General features: G+C 49.1%; 5 protein-coding genes across 5 annotated transcripts; all 5 read left to right on the top strand.

Moving 5' to 3' along the window:
• Window positions 1–3,156: 3,156 nt before the first annotated feature.
• EPUS_00901 (uncharacterized protein) lies at window positions 3,157–5,709 on the top strand (the record flags this gene model as incomplete). The annotated part of the gene is made up of 4 exons (XM_007802460.1): window positions 3,157–4,141; window positions 4,506–4,565; window positions 4,614–4,655; window positions 4,715–5,709. 4 exons carry the CDS (start codon window positions 3,157–3,159, stop codon window positions 5,707–5,709), a joined length of 2,082 nt encoding a protein of 693 aa, XP_007800651.1.
• A 1,281-nt stretch (window positions 5,710–6,990) lies between these two features.
• Window positions 6,991–8,386, top strand: EPUS_00900 (uncharacterized protein; the record flags this gene model as incomplete). The annotated part of the gene is made up of 4 exons (XM_007802459.1): window positions 6,991–7,026; window positions 7,080–7,149; window positions 7,205–8,023; window positions 8,076–8,386. 4 exons carry the CDS (start codon window positions 6,991–6,993, stop codon window positions 8,384–8,386), a joined length of 1,236 nt encoding a protein of 411 aa, XP_007800650.1.
• A 1,818-nt stretch (window positions 8,387–10,204) lies between these two features.
• EPUS_00899 (uncharacterized protein) lies at window positions 10,205–11,258 on the top strand (the record flags this gene model as incomplete). The annotated part of the gene is made up of 3 exons (XM_007802458.1): window positions 10,205–10,216; window positions 10,243–10,357; window positions 10,468–11,258. 3 exons carry the CDS (start codon window positions 10,205–10,207, stop codon window positions 11,256–11,258), a joined length of 918 nt encoding a protein of 305 aa, XP_007800649.1.
• A 1,415-nt stretch (window positions 11,259–12,673) lies between these two features.
• On the top strand, window positions 12,674–13,650 carry EPUS_00898 (40S ribosomal protein S13; the record flags this gene model as incomplete). Its single annotated transcript, XM_007802457.1, has 3 exons — window positions 12,674–12,875; window positions 13,279–13,325; window positions 13,477–13,650. The coding sequence occupies 3 exons, from the start codon at window positions 12,674–12,676 to the stop codon at window positions 13,648–13,650; spliced, it is 423 nt and encodes a 140-aa protein (XP_007800648.1).
• A 1,176-nt stretch (window positions 13,651–14,826) lies between these two features.
• Window positions 14,827–16,595, top strand: EPUS_00897 (uncharacterized protein; the record flags this gene model as incomplete). The annotated part of the gene is made up of 2 exons (XM_007802456.1): window positions 14,827–15,058; window positions 15,106–16,595. 2 exons carry the CDS (start codon window positions 14,827–14,829, stop codon window positions 16,593–16,595), a joined length of 1,722 nt encoding a protein of 573 aa, XP_007800647.1.
• Between the last annotated feature and the right edge of the window lie 1,467 nt (window positions 16,596–18,062).

Raw genomic sequence — 18,062 nt, 5'->3', positions numbered from 1 at the left:
TCTTCATGGCTCCGAGTACCAAATCTTGCTATAGCCCAAAGAGAGCGGCGGCAGCAGCAGTAGGAGCCGGAGCTAGGTTTACTAGTGAATGGAGATTGGGAGAAAATACCTCCACCTATCATCAGAGACGTAAATCATTGATCGGAAGGCAGGGCTCACATGTGGGAAAGGGCCCAAGAGGGGTGGCGGCCTTGAGGGAGGTCGAGGTGTTGGAGGTGGATTTGCAACAAGATAGGAATGGATGGACTGGAGGATCCCATTGACAATCATCTTTAACTGGGGTTAGGCTGAAATTTACAGAGCTCGAAAATATATGACAGTTATTTCAAAGCAGGTTCGTTTCTTACAGTCTCGCTACTCAGGCAACGTTATCTAACAGGCTTCTCTGACCCATGTAGCAAGCTATTGGAGACATGCGGCCTCTGAACAGCCCTACGTTGTTAGCCTGAGCCATTGAAGGCTCAGTCAGATTGTGCAAAGATCGGTTGATACATAGACAAGTTCTTGTCTCAATGTCGACATACATTGGCTACCATGGTAGCGCGACTTGTCCAGCCCGTATCATCTTCTGCGTAACGCCCTGGCCTTCTAGTCTCCTTGGTCCTGAAATTGAAACGGCAGTGACGGGAGCCCAACATATTCGTGAGAGGATTCGTTGGTCTGGTTCCACATCACTCGCTACAGCAGAGATTATGAAGGCAAAGGGAGCCTTGATATGAACGAATAAAAATCGTTAAGGGCTGATGTATACGGAGTATGACTCTAGCTCTCGGGTATCCGCTATGTCGGGACACGCTTCGATGAAGGGCAATAATATTTCAAGAGTGCCTACCAACACGTTGGCTGTTTGACTTGCGCCGGGTTGAAGAAACTCACCTCACTTCTCTCAAAGAAATGACAACACTAGTCACCGGTGACTGAGGATAGAATAATCCTCAAAAGTGCTGAAGGTTTCGTTGCCGTTGGTAGTGATGATGGCGTCTGGAGATGTACCTCGGAAACCTTTTTTATCCTGCCAGTTTCTTCTCCGCTCTGGAGCTTTGAGTATAAGCTCTTGTAAAGCGTCCTCGTAATAGATCACAGCTTAGGCTATATGCATAAGCCTCGTCAGTAGAAGTAAGACCTCTTCTCTCTTTCACCATCATCCAGCGGAAGTGCAACAGTAATACGAGAACAAGACATCGAAAATCTGGAGCTTTGAACTTTGCAATGAGCACCCAGAAGAACCCGAGCGGTCCGAATATTCTCCATCCAAGACGTACATGGTATAGGAGCGTACATGGGTGAATTAAGGTGAAATGGTTCTAAGAAGATAGATTGGTTAATCAATCTTCATGATCTTTGCTAGTTAAGACACAAGGGTAATGATCTTCTCTAGGTCTTGAGGAGTCACTTATGCCCATGACTCACTCCTTTTGGAGCACAATCAGGACACCAAGGTCTTTGATATTCCGGAGTGTCAAATACCGTCATGTGGACATCCTGCTGGAAAAAAGGTTGCATAACATTGGAGGGATGCGCATCGCTTTTCGGCCCTGACGCAAATGATGCCATTTGAAAATCGAAGCGGACTTTCCAGCTCAGACTTCGCCGCTCTTCCTTCTCTAAAGAGACTCTCTCTACTTCTAGCTCACAGTCTACCTCGAGGGGCTTCGTGACAGAGAGCCATAGCCCTAACCGCGACATTCTCAGTTCTTAAGCGCGGGTCGTTTTATAGCCAACTTCTCGTGGTTGCGTATCTATCTCGCAAATATTGTCATACCGTTGGTACCTCTCCGCTTCGCCTGGCGCCCCTTCTGGCTCTAGACGCAATGTCTCTCTGTGGCTGCGTCGAACCACTTTCAGGAGTCCGTGGAGCCCGCCCATCCTCTTTTACGTTCGTGGGTGATGAGTACATACCACACTGTCCGGCGATTTTGCTTTGGAGGGCACGCGAAGCCATAACCCCTAAGAATGTTAGACTAGGACCGAGCACGAAATAAGCTCAGAGAATGGAACCGGAGGATCTTTCGACATCAGAGACTGATACTTTGCTTAGTAGAAACTATTACTTGGTCTCTGACGTAAAGTGGATATGGGACAGATGTGACACAGGAGTGGGAAACGACAGATTTTATCTCCACGGCTCAAGCTGATCTTCGGTCACACAGCGATACAGATCTCAGGCCAGTTTGTTGGTATCGCACTCGACAATGACTCGAGGTTGCCTCGAGGTTTCGATGGTGGCTAAGGCCCAGCCTAGAGGTTCAGACATTTTCGTAAGACTCTGTTCGTTTCTGCTCCTTTCACCTAGTGGATGCGAAGCCCGAAGCTCAGGGACAGACTTCCTGATACTTCTCACTCCCCTATTGATGCGCCCTACCTTCAAACTCACATAGCTCCACCAAGTCAACTACAAACCTGCTTCTCACATTGGTCCGGGTGAGACCGGTATGAGCACGAGCGGCATCACCCTGTTGTTTAGGCTGATTGCGAAAGTCTTGTGGATTCTTAGCGTTAAGTAAATCGAGAATCGCTGACGCCGCTCGGTCAAACAGAAACAAATCTTGTAAGCCTTCGACATCCAATCTCGACATGTAGAAAGACTTACAAGATTTGCTTCTGACTGAGAGAGTGGCGCCAGCAACTCCGCACAACTGCCAAGTTTTGGTAAGGCTTTGCAGTTATGTACTACTTACTTAGCAGGAAGAGGCCCGCCTAAAATAATGCTAGAGGAGCCATCAAAGTGCGCTTAGATTAAGCCTAACCGTGATATTACTTAGAGAGTATAAAGATATACAGCTTAGTCGTCCATGATCTAATAAAATCTTACTATCTACAACGTATTTTACTAAGAATATAGTTATAATATGGTCAAAATATGCTTCTTTTATCATATTAGTATGGTGGTCATTTGACGGAATGACTGTCATTTCTACTAATGGCACTTAGCGCAAATCTTTAGCTACCCCTTCTGCTGGCAATTAGTACGTAGTAAATAGTAACGTTAGTACTACGTTCCCAGTAGTACTCCGTACAGTAGTAGCTTGGGGCATTGCAGTCATGCATACTTAAAGCTTGGCATAGTCAATGACGGTGCTTCGAAGAATTAGAGTCCTACGAAGATCATTTTGTTACAGAGCAGGCCAAATCTGAGATACACCATGTCCGCTGTTCATGTACAAGCCTCTAATGCGGATACCCTACACGGGTCCTCTCCCACCACCTATAATTCTTCCCAAAAGCGCATCTACTGTTGCAGGGGCCACATCTGCTCTAGCACAATTCCTGTCAGCTCCACCTTCGCCGCGTCTTCGTGACCTTGACCATGGTCACTACGATCGGACAGTGTTTCTTACTGGGGCTGGAATATCGGTAGCCTCCGGACTTGCAGACTACAGGGGTGAGAATGGGACATATACGCAGAACAAGAGCTACCGCCCAATCTACTTCAACGAATTTGTTGACAGCCATGAAGCCCGCAAGAGGTATTGGGCAAGAAGCTTTTTAGGGTGGAGCAGCCTGCACAAAGCCAAACCAAATGCTGCACATTTTGCCATTGGTGATTTGGCCAAAAAAGGATTCATCAGCAGCGTGATTACACAAAATGTGGATTCTTTCCACTCCCAAGCTCACTCGCACACACCTATCGTTGAACTACACGGCTATCTGAGGGCTCTTGTGTGCATCAACTGCCACCAGCTAATGCCTCGAGATCAATTTCAACAAGCCTTGGCGAGATTGAATCCAGCCTGGGCTACCTTCTTGGAGGAGTTACTTAGCACGGGAGCGCTCGACACCGAGAACCCCGCTGAGAGGAGGAAGAAAGGCTATCGTACAAATCCGGATGGGGATGCCGATGTGCCAGGAGCTCCATACACTACGTTCCGATATCCTGCTTGTCCTACCTGTTTAACGACAGCGCCCGAGTTGCGCGACGGAAGTCGAGGACATGTCGAGACTGACCAGGATGGCGCTTGGAGCACCAAATCGAATGCTGGAATATTGAAACCCAACGTGGTAATGTTTGGTGAATCAATTCCCTCCAAAGTCAAAATCGCTGCTGAAGAGGCAATCGATGAGGCTGGCAAGATTGTCATTATTGGAAGCAGTTTAGCAACATACTCAGCCTGGCGTTTGGCCAAGAGAGCACATGAACGAGGTATGCCAATTGGTATCTTGAACTTAGGGGGCGTTAGAAAGGAAGAAGCTTTCTTTGGTGATATTGATCCTTTAGATTCTGGAATGACTGCAGTGAGAGCTAGTCAGCCTGCAGAGATCGTATTGCCAGCAGTACTCAAGCACCTTTAATAGGTCCGTTTTCGTCTACAGTGCAAGAATCAAAAGATAGTTATGCGTTTATTACCAACAACATATTGCTACTTAGCTACTCTTTCATCTACTTTTCTAGCTGTTTCGTGAGAGTGTTGCTTTTCCCCCGCATCTTCAAACCTTCCCCGATGACGCCTAATTCCATTACTCATGGATTGAATCCCAAAGTGCTTTCCTACAACTGCAGTCAATAGAAGTTATGCCCCATAACTTCGCTCCCCTGAAGAATGACAGACTCTTGAAAGCCGCAAGGGGTATGTGGAGCACCTGTCGATATTAGAAAGATGCTAAGACTTTCAAAGGGGAAGTCGTCGACCGGCCACCGATATGGGTTATGCGACAAGGTATTTCCTACCATCTACGCAGTCCGCAGACACGCATTACAATGACTAAAAGTAATCAGCTGGTCGCTATCTACCCGAATATCACGAAGTCAAAGGCAAGCATGACTTCTTCGAGTGTTGTCGCTCTCCAGAAATCGCATCAACTCTCACTCTTCAACCGGTTGACCGCTATGAGGCCATTGACGCTGCCATCATATTCTCTGACATTCTTGTCATCCCTCAAGCTATGGGCATGGAGGTCAAGATGGTAGATGGCCAAGGTCCTACCTTTAGTGAACCGCTACGAAGCCCAACCGATGGACAATATCAAACGATACTAGACAAAACTGTGGACGTGGAAGCTGAGTTGGACTATGTCTATCGGGCCATCACTCGTACGAGGGAGAAATTGGCAGGACGTGTTCCGCTGATTGGGTTTTGTGGAGCGCCTTGGACCCTGCTGTGCTACATGATTGAAGGAGGTGGATCGAAGATATTCAAGGAAGTGAAGACCTGGATCTATAGGTATCCAGAGGAGAGTCAGGCTCTTTTGAAGAAGATTGCCAGCATCTGCGTTGAATATTTGGCTCAACAAGTGGTTGCTGGAGCCCAACTCGTACAAGTATTTGATTCTTGGGCTGGAGAATTATCACCATCCACTTTCAAAGAATTTGTCCTGCCACATCTAAAGTATATCGCGAAGATGTTGCCCAAGAGGTTGGAAGAGCTGGGGGAAAATATCGTACCAATGACTGTCTTCGCTAAAGGCGCATGGTATGCTCTGGATGAGCTTTGTGAGATTGGCTATCAAGTCGTGGGTCTCGATTGGCTGCACTCCCCAGCAGAAGCTTTCAGAACTGCTCGAGGGAGAGTCACTTTACAAGGTAATGCCGATCCTGGTGTACTCTACGGAGGACAAAAAGCTATCACTAGAGCAGTCGAAGAGATGGTGCATGGATTTGGAGGGGGAAAGCAAGGGTGGATTGTGAATCTGGGCCATGGGATTACACCCTTCGTCAAACCAGATGATCTCAAGTTCTTCTTTGACGAGATACTCCGTTGCACGAAGCAATAGCAAGGGGATTGAGTGGAAGATTACTACTTCAACCAGAATTACTGCAGCGTCAGCTAAATCACAGTGGTGTGATGCGCTGCTCAGTTATTTACCAGTATCCTCATTCGAGATGGCAAGTTTGACCTTGACGAACTGGCTCATCAGATCTTTGTACCTTCATTGTCGAAGACCACAGCTTCTACATCCCTTTCATCCAGATACTTCTCCCACCAACGAAGGTTTTGTCCTCTCCAACGACCACTTATACAACTGGGTTCGTGGTGGCGCCACCGTATGCTGGGGCTGAGAGTCCTGAGTTCTCGAAGGCCGAGATTTCTGCCTGGAAGAGGTTGTCGATGAGATGCATGCCCGAGGATAACAACAATATTGAGAAGCAGTAACAAGCAATGCCGCACTGCCTCTTTGGACTCGCATATTGTGTTGACATAACATCTTGCTCTTCTTGGCCATCAAGCACGCTCCAATCGGTACTCTTCCCTCTACGTCACCTTTCTTTGCTTCCTCGACCGCAACTTTGGGTCCTGTTTCACATTCAGACGTCTCTATCCATGGGTTCTGTAGTACTACTTAACAAGGGCCGACAGCAAATGCCATAGCGCCTTATCGATAACCTTCAGAGGATACTACTATAGTTCTAATTATACGCCCCCCGTAGTAAATTACGAACAAGGGTGAGGGTCCATTGCGCAAACCTGGTCCATTCAATGCGCAATAATCTTGTAATGTACAAGCTGTTGTACTTCTCTACTGTTACTGAAGCTGTGCAGCAAAAGAAGATATAATTGCTGCATGGCCGTAAATATCCTGCGTGCTATGTAAAGGCAAGGCTATGTGATAAAACTTGTAGACAGCCTTGCGCCCTGCATACGGAGTACAAACGGGTGTTTCGCCGGCGTTGGAATCTTTTGGAATCGTCCAGAACCGCGCTTAGCGACCCTGTTGGTCCGCAGCACAAAATCCTCGGCCCATCAAAGAGCAAATCAGCCTCAGAGTCTCCTTGAAATTTAGCAGGAATCACTTCGCACCTGAACTCATAATATCCTGGAACGAGGTCTTACATTTCTACATCCATTCTGTGGTTGAAGACTGGGCTTGCTGAACCTTCCGCTTCGCCTCTCAGCCGTACCAGAATCCTTCATTGCCTCGGAAATCTTTACTTTCCGTTGAACAACTTCTCATCTTTCTGTCGCACGTCGAATTTACAACCATCGGCCCCTGAACTTCAGTCGCCTACTTCTTCCGCTCTATTTCATCCCGCTTTTCGATCAAGGCTCCGACAGGATGGTCAAGGAGACCAAGTTCTATGACGTCCTAGGGGTATGTCAGTATCAGCAGTCTGTTAAACAGTCGTTTCTAATCAGATTTGATAGGTCGATCCTTCGGCCTCGGCTGACCAGCTCAAATCTGCTTACAAGAAGGGAGCTCTGAAACACCATCCAGGTGAGACCTTTTTTTGGTCCATTGGAAAATTGTCTTGGCTGATTGCTTCGTGAAGATAAAAACGCAAAGAACCCTGATGCTGCCGAAAAATTCAAAGATCTATCACGAGCGTATGAAATACTTCAGGATCCTCAGAAGAGGCAACTGTACGATCAATATGGAGAGGAGGGCCTCGAACAGAGCGGCGCCGCTGGTGGCATGAATCCTGAAGACTTGTTCGCGCAATGGTTTGGAGGTGGCAGCGCATTTGGCGGCATGTTTGGTGGTGGAATGAGAGATACTGGCCCAAAGAAGGCTCGTACAATTCACCACGTCCACAAGGTCTCACTTGAGGACATCTATCGCGGCAAAGTCTCAAAGCTAGCCCTGCAGAAGTCAATCATCTGCCCAGCTTGTGATGGTCGTGGAGGCAAGGAAGGCGCTGTCAAAACATGTACGGGCTGCAACGGTGCAGGTATGAAGACCATGATGCGACAAATGGGACCTATGATTCAGCGATTTCAAACCGTCTGTCCAGATTGCCAAGGAGAGGGCGAAATTATTCGTGACAAGGACAGGTGCAAGCGCTGCCTGGGCAAGAAGACTGTAGTAGAACGAAAGGTTCTGCATGTACATGTCGACAAGGGAGTCAAGAGCGGTCACAAGATTGATTTCCGTGGTGAGGGCGATCAAATGCCTGGAATACAACCAGGAGATGTGCAATTTGAAATTGAGCAAAAGCCACATACGAGATTCCAACGCAAAGATGACGACCTTTTCTACCATGCCGAGATTGATCTATTGACCGCTCTAGCGGGTGGTGCTATCAATATCGAGCACCTGGATGATCGATGGCTGACGGTCAACATATTCCCGGGGGAGCCAATCACACCTGGTAAGTAGCACAGACTTTTACTTGCATGTCTTTCTGTACTAACCTCTGGCAGGTCAAATTAAAGTCATCAAAGGCCAGGGTATGCCATCTTTTCGGCATCATGACTTCGGCAATCTCTACATCCAATTCGACGTCAAATTTCCGGCGGCGGAAGAAATGCGACATCTTGAACTGCTTGAAAAGGTTCTACCCCCTCGCCCTCGTCAACTTCAGCCTCCTGCGGATGCCATGATTGAGGATTTCGACCTCGAAGATGTCGACCCTCGTGGTCAAGCACGAGCCCAAGGTGCAGCAGGAGCAGACGAGGAGGAGGAAGATGGCATCCCTCATGGCGCTGAAAGGATGCAATGCGCTTCACAATAAAGCGTTATGAGTGGATCGTGAAGAGCATCATAGGAGAGTCCTATGACGTACTAGATGAAATTTCATAGGGGTCAAATATGACCTGCTAAATGGTTCGCCCTGCATTTGCATGGCGTCAGGAGCAACACCAAGTCAAATGGTAGACGGCATGGAAAGCAAGGGAAAAGGCTAGGAGGTGCTGGAGCTACCAACCCTCCAACACAATAGATATGCTTCATAATGTTCTGGGGGCGTTTAAGAGGGGCATTTGGAGCGAGCGCCGGTAGTTGTACACGCAATTCTCGACAGTACAATACATTCCTTTCGTACTAGCAGATACCCATCTGTACACTAAATTTTGCTCTGGACATCGTATTGCAGTCTTGCAGAAGAAGCTGCCAGCCTTATAGCTACCTTTTGTCGCACACTTATCAGTTCGCGCGACGTGGCATGCAACCAGGTTGGGCAGCGAAAACGCGGTGAAATATTGGCGCACAGTAGCGGGCCGTTTGAGCGGTGTATAAATTGCCCACATAAGAGTCGCATCTTCCTCCCACTTGAAGATATACAAAGTTGACGGATTCGAGACCCAAAGACTCACTGTCTTCCTCATCTGTGGACCCCTCTCTCGCTTCCCAAGGCGCACTACGACTGTGGGACGGACCGTATGCCATGGCAAATCCTTTTACTTCGGTATCACAAGCAATACTCAGACAATGTGAGAAGGATGAGGTCGCAGGAGGTCTGTTTGTTGTCCGAGGTGCTATTTTGAGCGGAAAAGAATGATGTCTGATGTTTGCTTTCGACGCCATGTTCCATGCAGAGTGATTGGCAACGGTTAGCCGTCAGCTTGCGAAAAGGGAACAAAGCTTGGGGCGCTTCCGGATCTTGACTGGCTACCGACTCCCAGGCCTAGGGGTGTTTCCGGTTGAGACCGTCCTATGTGATTTGCCAATCACAGCCATCATCATTTGATTCGACTGCCAACATCCCCAGAAGGCTGAGAGATCCATTGTCCATTATCAGGCATTCTGCTTTCGGACCAGGCCAGATATTTGCACTGTCAACGAAAGATTTTCGAGGCTAGAAGCATTCTGCAGCGGTCGAATTTCTCTCGTCGTGCAACCATGCGCGTTGATTCTTGGGACGTGGCTTGTCAGGGATGAAGCCTAACCAGAAAGCCCTTAAGGGGGCCAGCAGGAAACAGGACAGTTGAGCCCACTTGTTACGAAGTCGCTCTAGCTTGCTGCACGCCAGGGCGAGGAAAGCAACTCGATCTCTTTTTCATGCATAGCAGTCGCTGCACGTCTCACTCATCCTTACCTTGGTAGCTCGCAGCTGGCAGATCCAAAGTCAACGAATCCAATCGCTCCGCCCGTCAGTCCGCGCCGCCGAATCAGAAATGCCGCTTCTTGCAGTCGTAGCTGCACTCCTGCTATCTGCAATTTCCTTGTGACTTCGACGCTTTTCTCATCCATCTGACTGCCGACCAGGAGGTCTGCCTCCCTCGCTCTTTCTGGCCAACCTTGGGCATTGCATGTTCGTTTGACTTCTCATTCGTTCTTTACATTTAGTCGCTCTTTTGCAACCTGATATTCCGCCTGAGGACTTGATCCCGTGACCCATGAATTATTGCTGGTGTGCAGCCTCATTCCACGTCAACTTCATGTATGAACTTGCATTCCGTCGTATAGGGGCTGTTTGACGCGCGCGAGGAGGCTGAATTAAAGTAATTGCCGTACGATCGATGGTGGGATAGGGTACCATACAGGAATGCAGAAGTTGACTGCGCAGGATAGGCCTTGGTCTGATCACGAGAAGGTGTGCCCGAACGTTCAGATGGGGAGGAGAGTCAGTCGGCGCTGACACGGATCTAGGTTTCATTGCTCGCAGAGATAATCAAACTCTCGCCTGTGCCTGCAAATGCCCTCGTGAAGCTTATCCGAGACCACGACGTGCATCCAAGATGGGAGGACATTCCTCTACCCGAAGGTACGTTTCAAACCTGCCTAAAAACAGAAGCTTACAGCTTCCCATGTTTGAGTACATCCTCTGGATTTTCGTTACGCTCTCAAGTCGAATGTTGCTGATTGGATTCTCAGGAAGATCGTTAAATTCTAGCAAATTAGCTTTTGAGGAACTGAACAGGCAAGCCGGTTTTTATCAGCGACATGCACCGAGCCCTTATTCTCAGCAAGCCACGCAAGCACAAATTCCTCATACCATTCCACGCAAACGACAACTTCCCGGTTCCGAGGCTCTGATGACTTCAAGCTTCCCAGCCATTCAGCCCAAGCCGCCAGGATTGAGTCCAGCTCGTTATACACCGGTCCCAGCAGAAGGCAGCGGCTCAATGAGACCATCCCCAGGTGATTCAGCCGGCGAGCCCACGAAGAAGAGACGTGGTCGACCCAGCAATGCCCAGATCGAGCAGGAGAAAGCCGCAGCTGCAGCGGAAGGAAGAGAATGGCAGCCGCGGCCCCCAAGACCACCCAGGAAGAAGAAAAGTAAGATCGACACAGACTCGCCGTCAAGGAGTGAACCCGATCCCGCTCCGAAACAGACTCCCCACACCCCTGAGGTAGAAATGGTGGAAGCACAGGACGAGAGTTTGAGTGGGAAGAAGCGCCGAAGAAAGATGAAAGAAGATGCCACCTCAGTCCGACCTACTCCCTACGATCCCATCCGTCAATCACCTCCGATTACTGACAGCTCTGTCCACGCCTCCGAAATAACCTCGCACGTTAGCCAAGGACCAGGAACAACACAACAACATTTCCAAGACCAGCCACTTGTGCCTATGGCTCCCAACCTCAATCTCGAACACCGCCACTCAACACCACAAACACATATGTATAGTGACACCTCTCAGCACATGCAGACCGAGGAATGATTATCACCAACAATCACTAAGCGCCATAGCGGAAAGAATCAATCCTAACACAGAAGAAGGAGACAAGACTAAGCAGAAGCATCCTTGACGACCCCTCGCCCAACAACCGCAGACCTGTCATGACAGTCACGAAAGATCAGGTGTTACACGACAACGCGCCTGTTATGAAGCATAATACACGACTAGCCACTGCTGATTTCTGTTCTCATGACCTTTAAATCCGTTGGACAAGAGCTATGAGCCATGACTTATGACCCATTCTTTTATAGAAAGCAAAGCATCTGAATGACCATGTAAAGCACACATGCGGGCATTGGGGACTGATCTATGGAGGTGGAAGTGATCTGATACGTTTTGGTCTTCCAGGTTTTATGTGTGTACTGTATGTATTTCTAGACAATCATTCTGGAGGCTTTGTGCCGTGCCATACTTGTCTGTATATTAGTAGGTAGTCAGACTTAATGGTTATGTATGAATGGGCACTCGACTCGCATCCAAAGCTCCTTCTATGAATCATCGGAGTGCTATGTAGCCAGACCGAGACAGTAGCTTGGTGCTACAAATCTCCTTTGGTCACCCACGGCGTCTACCCATGTCTCCCAACAAATAGATCATGCTTTGGCTTACCATAGCCACGAACCACGATCACGGCTCCTACCTGCAAGCCATACGGCTGTCAGGCTATCACCCGATTTTTTCTCTCGAAATCCTGCAAGTAAGAAATCCCAATGTCAGCGATAATGGGGCTCATCGCTATTCGATGGAAGATTCACGGACAAGAAGATAAGTAGAGAGTCAGAAGTCCATTTAGATCATCGGAGCAAAAGGAGTCGAGTTATCGTCAATTCGTATCGCGCCTGACATAAGAGGTACCAGAAATAATTGTGTTTTCATAGGTTGTCATCATGGAAGGATTGAGGGCAAAGAAGGAGGAGAGAGAGGAAGGGGCGACGTACCTTAGCATTGGTTTGCAGGTGTGTGATGAAGACTCACGAAAGATGTGACGCTTGGGTTGAAGAGAATGAGTGTAAGAGCAGGAGTAAAAGTGCTGGGTTTTGGGGAAGACCGCAAGTGCTCGAACAAGAAACGCAGCTGGAAAGCAAAGTCACTCGAGAACAAAGGCATCTTTGGTCGTTTAACTGGGTTCCCGATGCTTCTGCAGTCCAGTCAAGCATCAGAACGGAGACTGCGTGCTGCAGAACCGACACAGAGGGCACTGTTATATGATAATCAGTCGTACAGGAAAGAAATTTGGTGTATCAAAAATTCCTGAGCACGATTCCCGCCAAGACACCAGCACGTGATCCACAAATTCCACATTCGAATTATTACCCACCTCGCCTGCGTACCGGTTTTCCTTGCAGCCAAACCTTACAAAGTACCAGCCTCAACACACTTGACTTCTCATCACCATCATGGGTCGTCTTCACAGCAAAGGCAAAGGCATCTCCGCCTCCGCGATCCCATATTCCCGCTCCGTACCCACTTGGTTCAAATCCTCGCCCGATCAAGTCGTGGACAATATCTGCAAGCTTGCGAAGAAGGGGGCTACGCCATCGCAGATTGGTGTCGTGCTGAGGGATAGTCATGGTGTTGCGCAAGTCAAGGTAGTTACCGGTAAGTAAGAGGATTAAATTAGGAGGGAGAGATAGGATATCACAATAAGTGGACTACGAAGGATATGGCGGCAGTGAAGTACGAAATTTGGGGTTGGGTGTAAGCTAATATGGCTCTGAACGCAGGTAACAAAATTCTCCGGATACTGAAGAGCAACGGTATGCGCCATTTCTGAATAGGCCTGGCTTGCCTCTCTTTCTGCCCTGCATTGCAATGCGGGCGTTCATCCTACCGATTGAGAGCTATGAAAGTCGCAAGGACCTATGCATTACCGATCTGCGTCGTGCTAGTCAATATCGAAGCGCAGCTTTTTGCTGTGACTCCTGATGCTCTCAAATCCACCAACCTCGTCGACACTGCCTCTGCTTTGGTCTTCCAGACTGACGGAGTGATTTTCATATAGGTCTTGCACCAGAACTGCCAGAAGACCTGTATTTTTTGATCAAGAAGGTACGGATCATTTTCTTCTTGTCATGAATCTCGTTCTTTTTATTTTGGTACATCGATCTCCTCTGCCTCCAGATATGTTAGATAGCAGAGCTAGTAATTTCGCGACTCTCCTGCGTCTCACTACATTCCATACTAATACATCGTCCACTAGGCTGTCGCTGTTCGCAAGCATCTTGAACGCAATCGAAAAGACAAAGACTCGAAGTTCCGGCTTATTCTTATCGAATCCCGAATCCACCGTCTTAGCAGATACTACAAGACTGTTGGTGTACTGCCACCGAATTGGAGATACGAGAGCGCCACTGCTTCGACAATGGTCGCGTAGAAAAGGGTTCGGAAGCTCGATGCATGGCTGCAGCAATTGGATGGTGGTTACTAAGGGAGCCAAGGTTGACAACGCGCACAGTGAGAGGTTGACACCTGAGCTGGGAGGGAAGCAGACCAACAGAAGTCAATGGCGGGCTCTACTTGCACAGCACAAAGGCAGTCCAAGGCACGGCATGATCGTGGTGATAAAATAGGTTGAAGCTAGACATCAATCACATTCTCCGGCAATCATCATCCTACGTATAGTATTCCAGTATTCCAGTAAGAATCTTGGCGTTTGATGAGCACCCATACGGCATTGTGGCATGTCCGCTACTATAGTGGTACTCGATAGTCCTGACAATGGCCGAGGCTATTTTGGCGCACAACTGACACAGTCGCTTGGGGAAACACGTGCAGCAAATCTGCGACAGCACCTGCACATCACCTGCACATCAGTCATGTGAAAATGGTTTTCGAAGCGACCATTCTAACTTAGGGAGTGTGTCCTCTCATTTCCCTTTCCCGGGGGCATTCAGGTGCAGGTAGACATCAGGATGACAGCTGACACACCACTTTCAATACTTTCACTACTTTCACACCGTCTCGTGAATTTCGGCCGCTGGGCAAGTACTATGTAGGAGTGAAGTTCCTGATTGGGCTTGGGGTTGCGGGGAACCCTGTTGGTAATAGACGACCTCCATTGTCGTTGGAACAGATGGGACAAGGCGTGATAGCGGCATAACTGGCCACACATGATCTTTTCTTGGTGTCAGTGACATGCATCCTGTCCACTTCTCATTGGTGTCTTCCCCTTACAGAAGGACACTCTATCGGCCCGGCTCAGCAAGATCTTCGCAAATCCAAATAACGAGATTCGTGCCGCAGTCCTAGTCGCTGCTTCTACATAGCACGCTGGATTTCTTGCCTGCCACTATCCTTCAAATCCAAAATGTACAGGCTTCTGGACCCCCCCCCCAGTTTGCCCCGCTCTGACTGGAATGGGCTTGGTCGATGCTGCATGGAGCTCCGGCAAGCTTGCCTTCGGACGAGATGCTCGGGCTGTCCGGAGGATGGAAGTATCATTTGCAACTAGACTGCAGCTAGTCATGGTACAGAACAGCTCTCAGAGCTACAAAATGGAGCGAGCTCCCTCAGTCAGGTGGCTTCCAACCGGACACAGTTTCTGTTCAAGATGCTGCTGCTCACTTCACTGCTGGCCGTAGCTGTGGCCGCGGCCAATGTCAACGCGCAATCAGCCACTCCTATCTATGTTGATCCTTTAGTTCCTACCGGTACGCCGTTGGTGGGGAACTACACGGGCCCTCTACGGCCACAGATTCACTTCAGTCCGCCCGTCAATTTCATGAATGACCCCAATGGCATGTTCGTTGATGCCGAGGGGGTCTATCACTTGTACTATCAGTGTGAGTGATCCTGGTCTAGGTGTGTCTCCAAGCTCTGACAATGGTAGACAATCCACTTGAGGCTGTTGCTGGCAACCAACACTGGGGTCATGCGACAAGCCGTGATCTCTATCACTGGGTAAATCAACCCATTGCCCTCTTCCCTGGTAATACGAGTGAAGGCATTTTCTCCGGATCCTCAGTGGTCGACGTCAACAACACCTCAGGTCTGTTTCCTGATCAGGACAATGGTGTGGTCGCCATCTACACACTCAACACGCCCAATGATCAGAGTCAGAATCTTGCCATCTCCTATGACAGTGGTTATACTTTTGAGAAGTATGAAGACAATCCAGTCCTAACCATTGGATCGACTCAATTTCGTGACCCCAAAGTCATCTGGTATGCACCAACCCAAAGGTGGGTCATGGTCATAGCCTACTCCCAAGAATTTGCCGTGGGAATCTTTACATCCGAAAATCTCCTCAATTGGACAGAAGCATCCAACTTCTCCTATCACGGCCTCCTCGGCTTGCAGTGGGAATGCCCCAACATGGTAGAGATGCCTATGGAGAATTCGACGGAAACGATGTGGGTGATGCTGATTTCCATCAACCCAGGCGCACCCCTCGGCGGCAGTATCACACAATATGCACCCGGCTCGTTTAACGGCACACATTTCACCCCCGTTGACAGCGTAGCCCGCATCGCTGATTTTGGCAAAGACAACTACGCTGGCCAATTCTTCTATGGCATCCCAGGCGACCAACCCCAGATTTCCATAGCCTGGGCCAGCAACTGGCAATACACGCAAGCCGTACCTTCGGGGCCTCTTGAAGGCTGGCGTTCCGCCATGTCTCTACCGAGAATCAACTATCTTACCAATGCCACACGAGTCGGCTACCGCCTGGTCAGCCTACCGTACGACCTCTCACCCGTCATCTCCTCCGAACCTCTCCAAAGCAACGACAACCTCGGCAACGGCACGGTGCTTGTTGACTTCACTGATCTTGAATCCAAGGTGATTTACTTCGAACTCAACATCACCAACATTCCCGCCGTCAACGCCAGCGGAACTGCCAACTTTACTTTCTTGTCCTCCATCACCGGCGAATCCTTGTCCGGCGGCCAATACCTCTTCGGCGACACCCCCTTCTGGCTCGACCGCGGCCAGCTCCGCGGATTCGACAGCGACCCCTTCTTCACCGACAAATTCTCCACCAACGTCCTCTACGACCCCGAGACATCCGCCTTCACCATGTCCGGCGTGCTCGATCGCAGCCTCTTTGAGGTCTTCCTCCAGGGTGGAGAGCAATCCGCGACGATTACGCTGTACCCCGAACAGCCGCTCGATATCATGGTGTTGCGGACGGCCGGATTGAACGAGGGTGTGGGGGTCAGTGCTGCGGTTTGGGGTCTGGACAGCGCGTGGGCGGACTATACGGACGAGAATGGCACGGTGGTGGGGAATGTGACGACGGGGGCGGGGAGTAGCAATGGTTCAAGTCAGAGGATGAAGAGGGAGACAGTGTTGGGGAGGAGTAAACGGTTGTACTGATGAAAAAGAATGGATGTTGGAAGGATGAGGGGTTTTTTTGGGGGTTGGGATGGATCAAATAAGTAATACTGGGAGGCTTTTGGGGTAGGAGGGAAAAGGAATAATGGAGTAAATGCGCTAAGACGGCCACATAATACATGTACATAGCTTTATCGCCGTCACATTGATCAAATATGTCTGTATCTGGCTCCTCACCCCCTTTTCCCGTTGACACTGATTGATTTACTGGGAAAAGGGAGCGACTACGACCAGACATACACACACGCGGGTACCTGTATACCGTTATTCGCGACCCCTTGGCCTTCTAGTTAGTTAGTTAGTTAGTTAGTCAGTCAGTCATTCGTTCAGTCCGGGATAAATGCACTCTGGCTGGAGTGGCGGCGGCGGCGGGAGATTCACTCACTAATGCATACTGTATCCTATCATCAGCACAACCATCCTCCTGCTCCTCCTCCCTCCATTATCAAAAAAAAATAAAAAAAAAGGGAAGTCAGCAAAGGACGCAACCAAGCAATCCATCCATCTTCTTCTCCCCCAGACAGCTCCCTCCCTTGCTTCGATCTACCGTTTAGTCGGACTGGAATATTTACCGAGAAAGTCGTCAACCACCACCACCACCATACTACACGTATAATGAGATAGGTAGGTCCACCCATCCCATTCGCTAGTCAGGTACTATCTCCTACTTCCTACCTACTCCCTCCTCCCTCCTCCTTACGAACGCACCGACCGTGCGTACTACTTGCAATCTTTTATTTCACTCATACCCATACCCATACTCATACTCACACTCATACTCATACTTATACCCAGCAAGCCAGCCCAAGTCAGTCAACCAGGCCGGAATATATGCCACTATATGTATATATGTGAGTGTGAGAGAGTGGAAAGATGCAGCGGAAATCTACCGAAGGGATCGAACAGAAGCAGGCCAGGCGGAACAGAGAGACAGAGAGAAAGAGAGAGAGAGAGGAGAGAGAGAGAGAGAGAGAGTGGGGCATGCATAGTTAGGGCACCAGTCTTTTTCCAGCAGGGCTGGTGGTTAGTTAGATAGATAGGAATGCATGTATATATGTATGTGTGTATGCTACAGTACTGTACTCCAAAAGGAAGGACCGGTGGCATAGGCGTAGTAGTGCGAAGTGGACGTGTGCGTGCCCTCCACCCCCCACCCACCTACCCACCCAATAAAGAGCAGCAGTAGGGGAGTAAGATGTACAACAGATCACAAAGGCCAGGAACAATTCACAATTCACGATTCACGATTCACGATTCACGATTCACGATTCACGATTTCATGCTAGAGCCATTTTTTATTTTTTTTCGGTTCTTTATCTACACTATGTCTCTCTCTATGTCACTCATCCCTCCCTTCCCTCCCCTCCCCCCACCAACGGACCAGGAGACCATCCTCATCCACTACTCTTCTTCGGCAACAACAGAGAGTGATCCTGGTCTAGGTGTGTC

This window comes from Endocarpon pusillum, assembly GCF_000464535.1.
Source record: "Endocarpon pusillum Z07020 unplaced genomic scaffold scaffold1719, whole genome shotgun sequence".
Taxonomy (NCBI): Eukaryota; Fungi; Ascomycota; class Eurotiomycetes; order Verrucariales; family Verrucariaceae; genus Endocarpon; species Endocarpon pusillum.
Note: the sequence above shows the minus strand (reverse complement) of the source record. Positions and strands in the feature narration are given on the sequence as shown.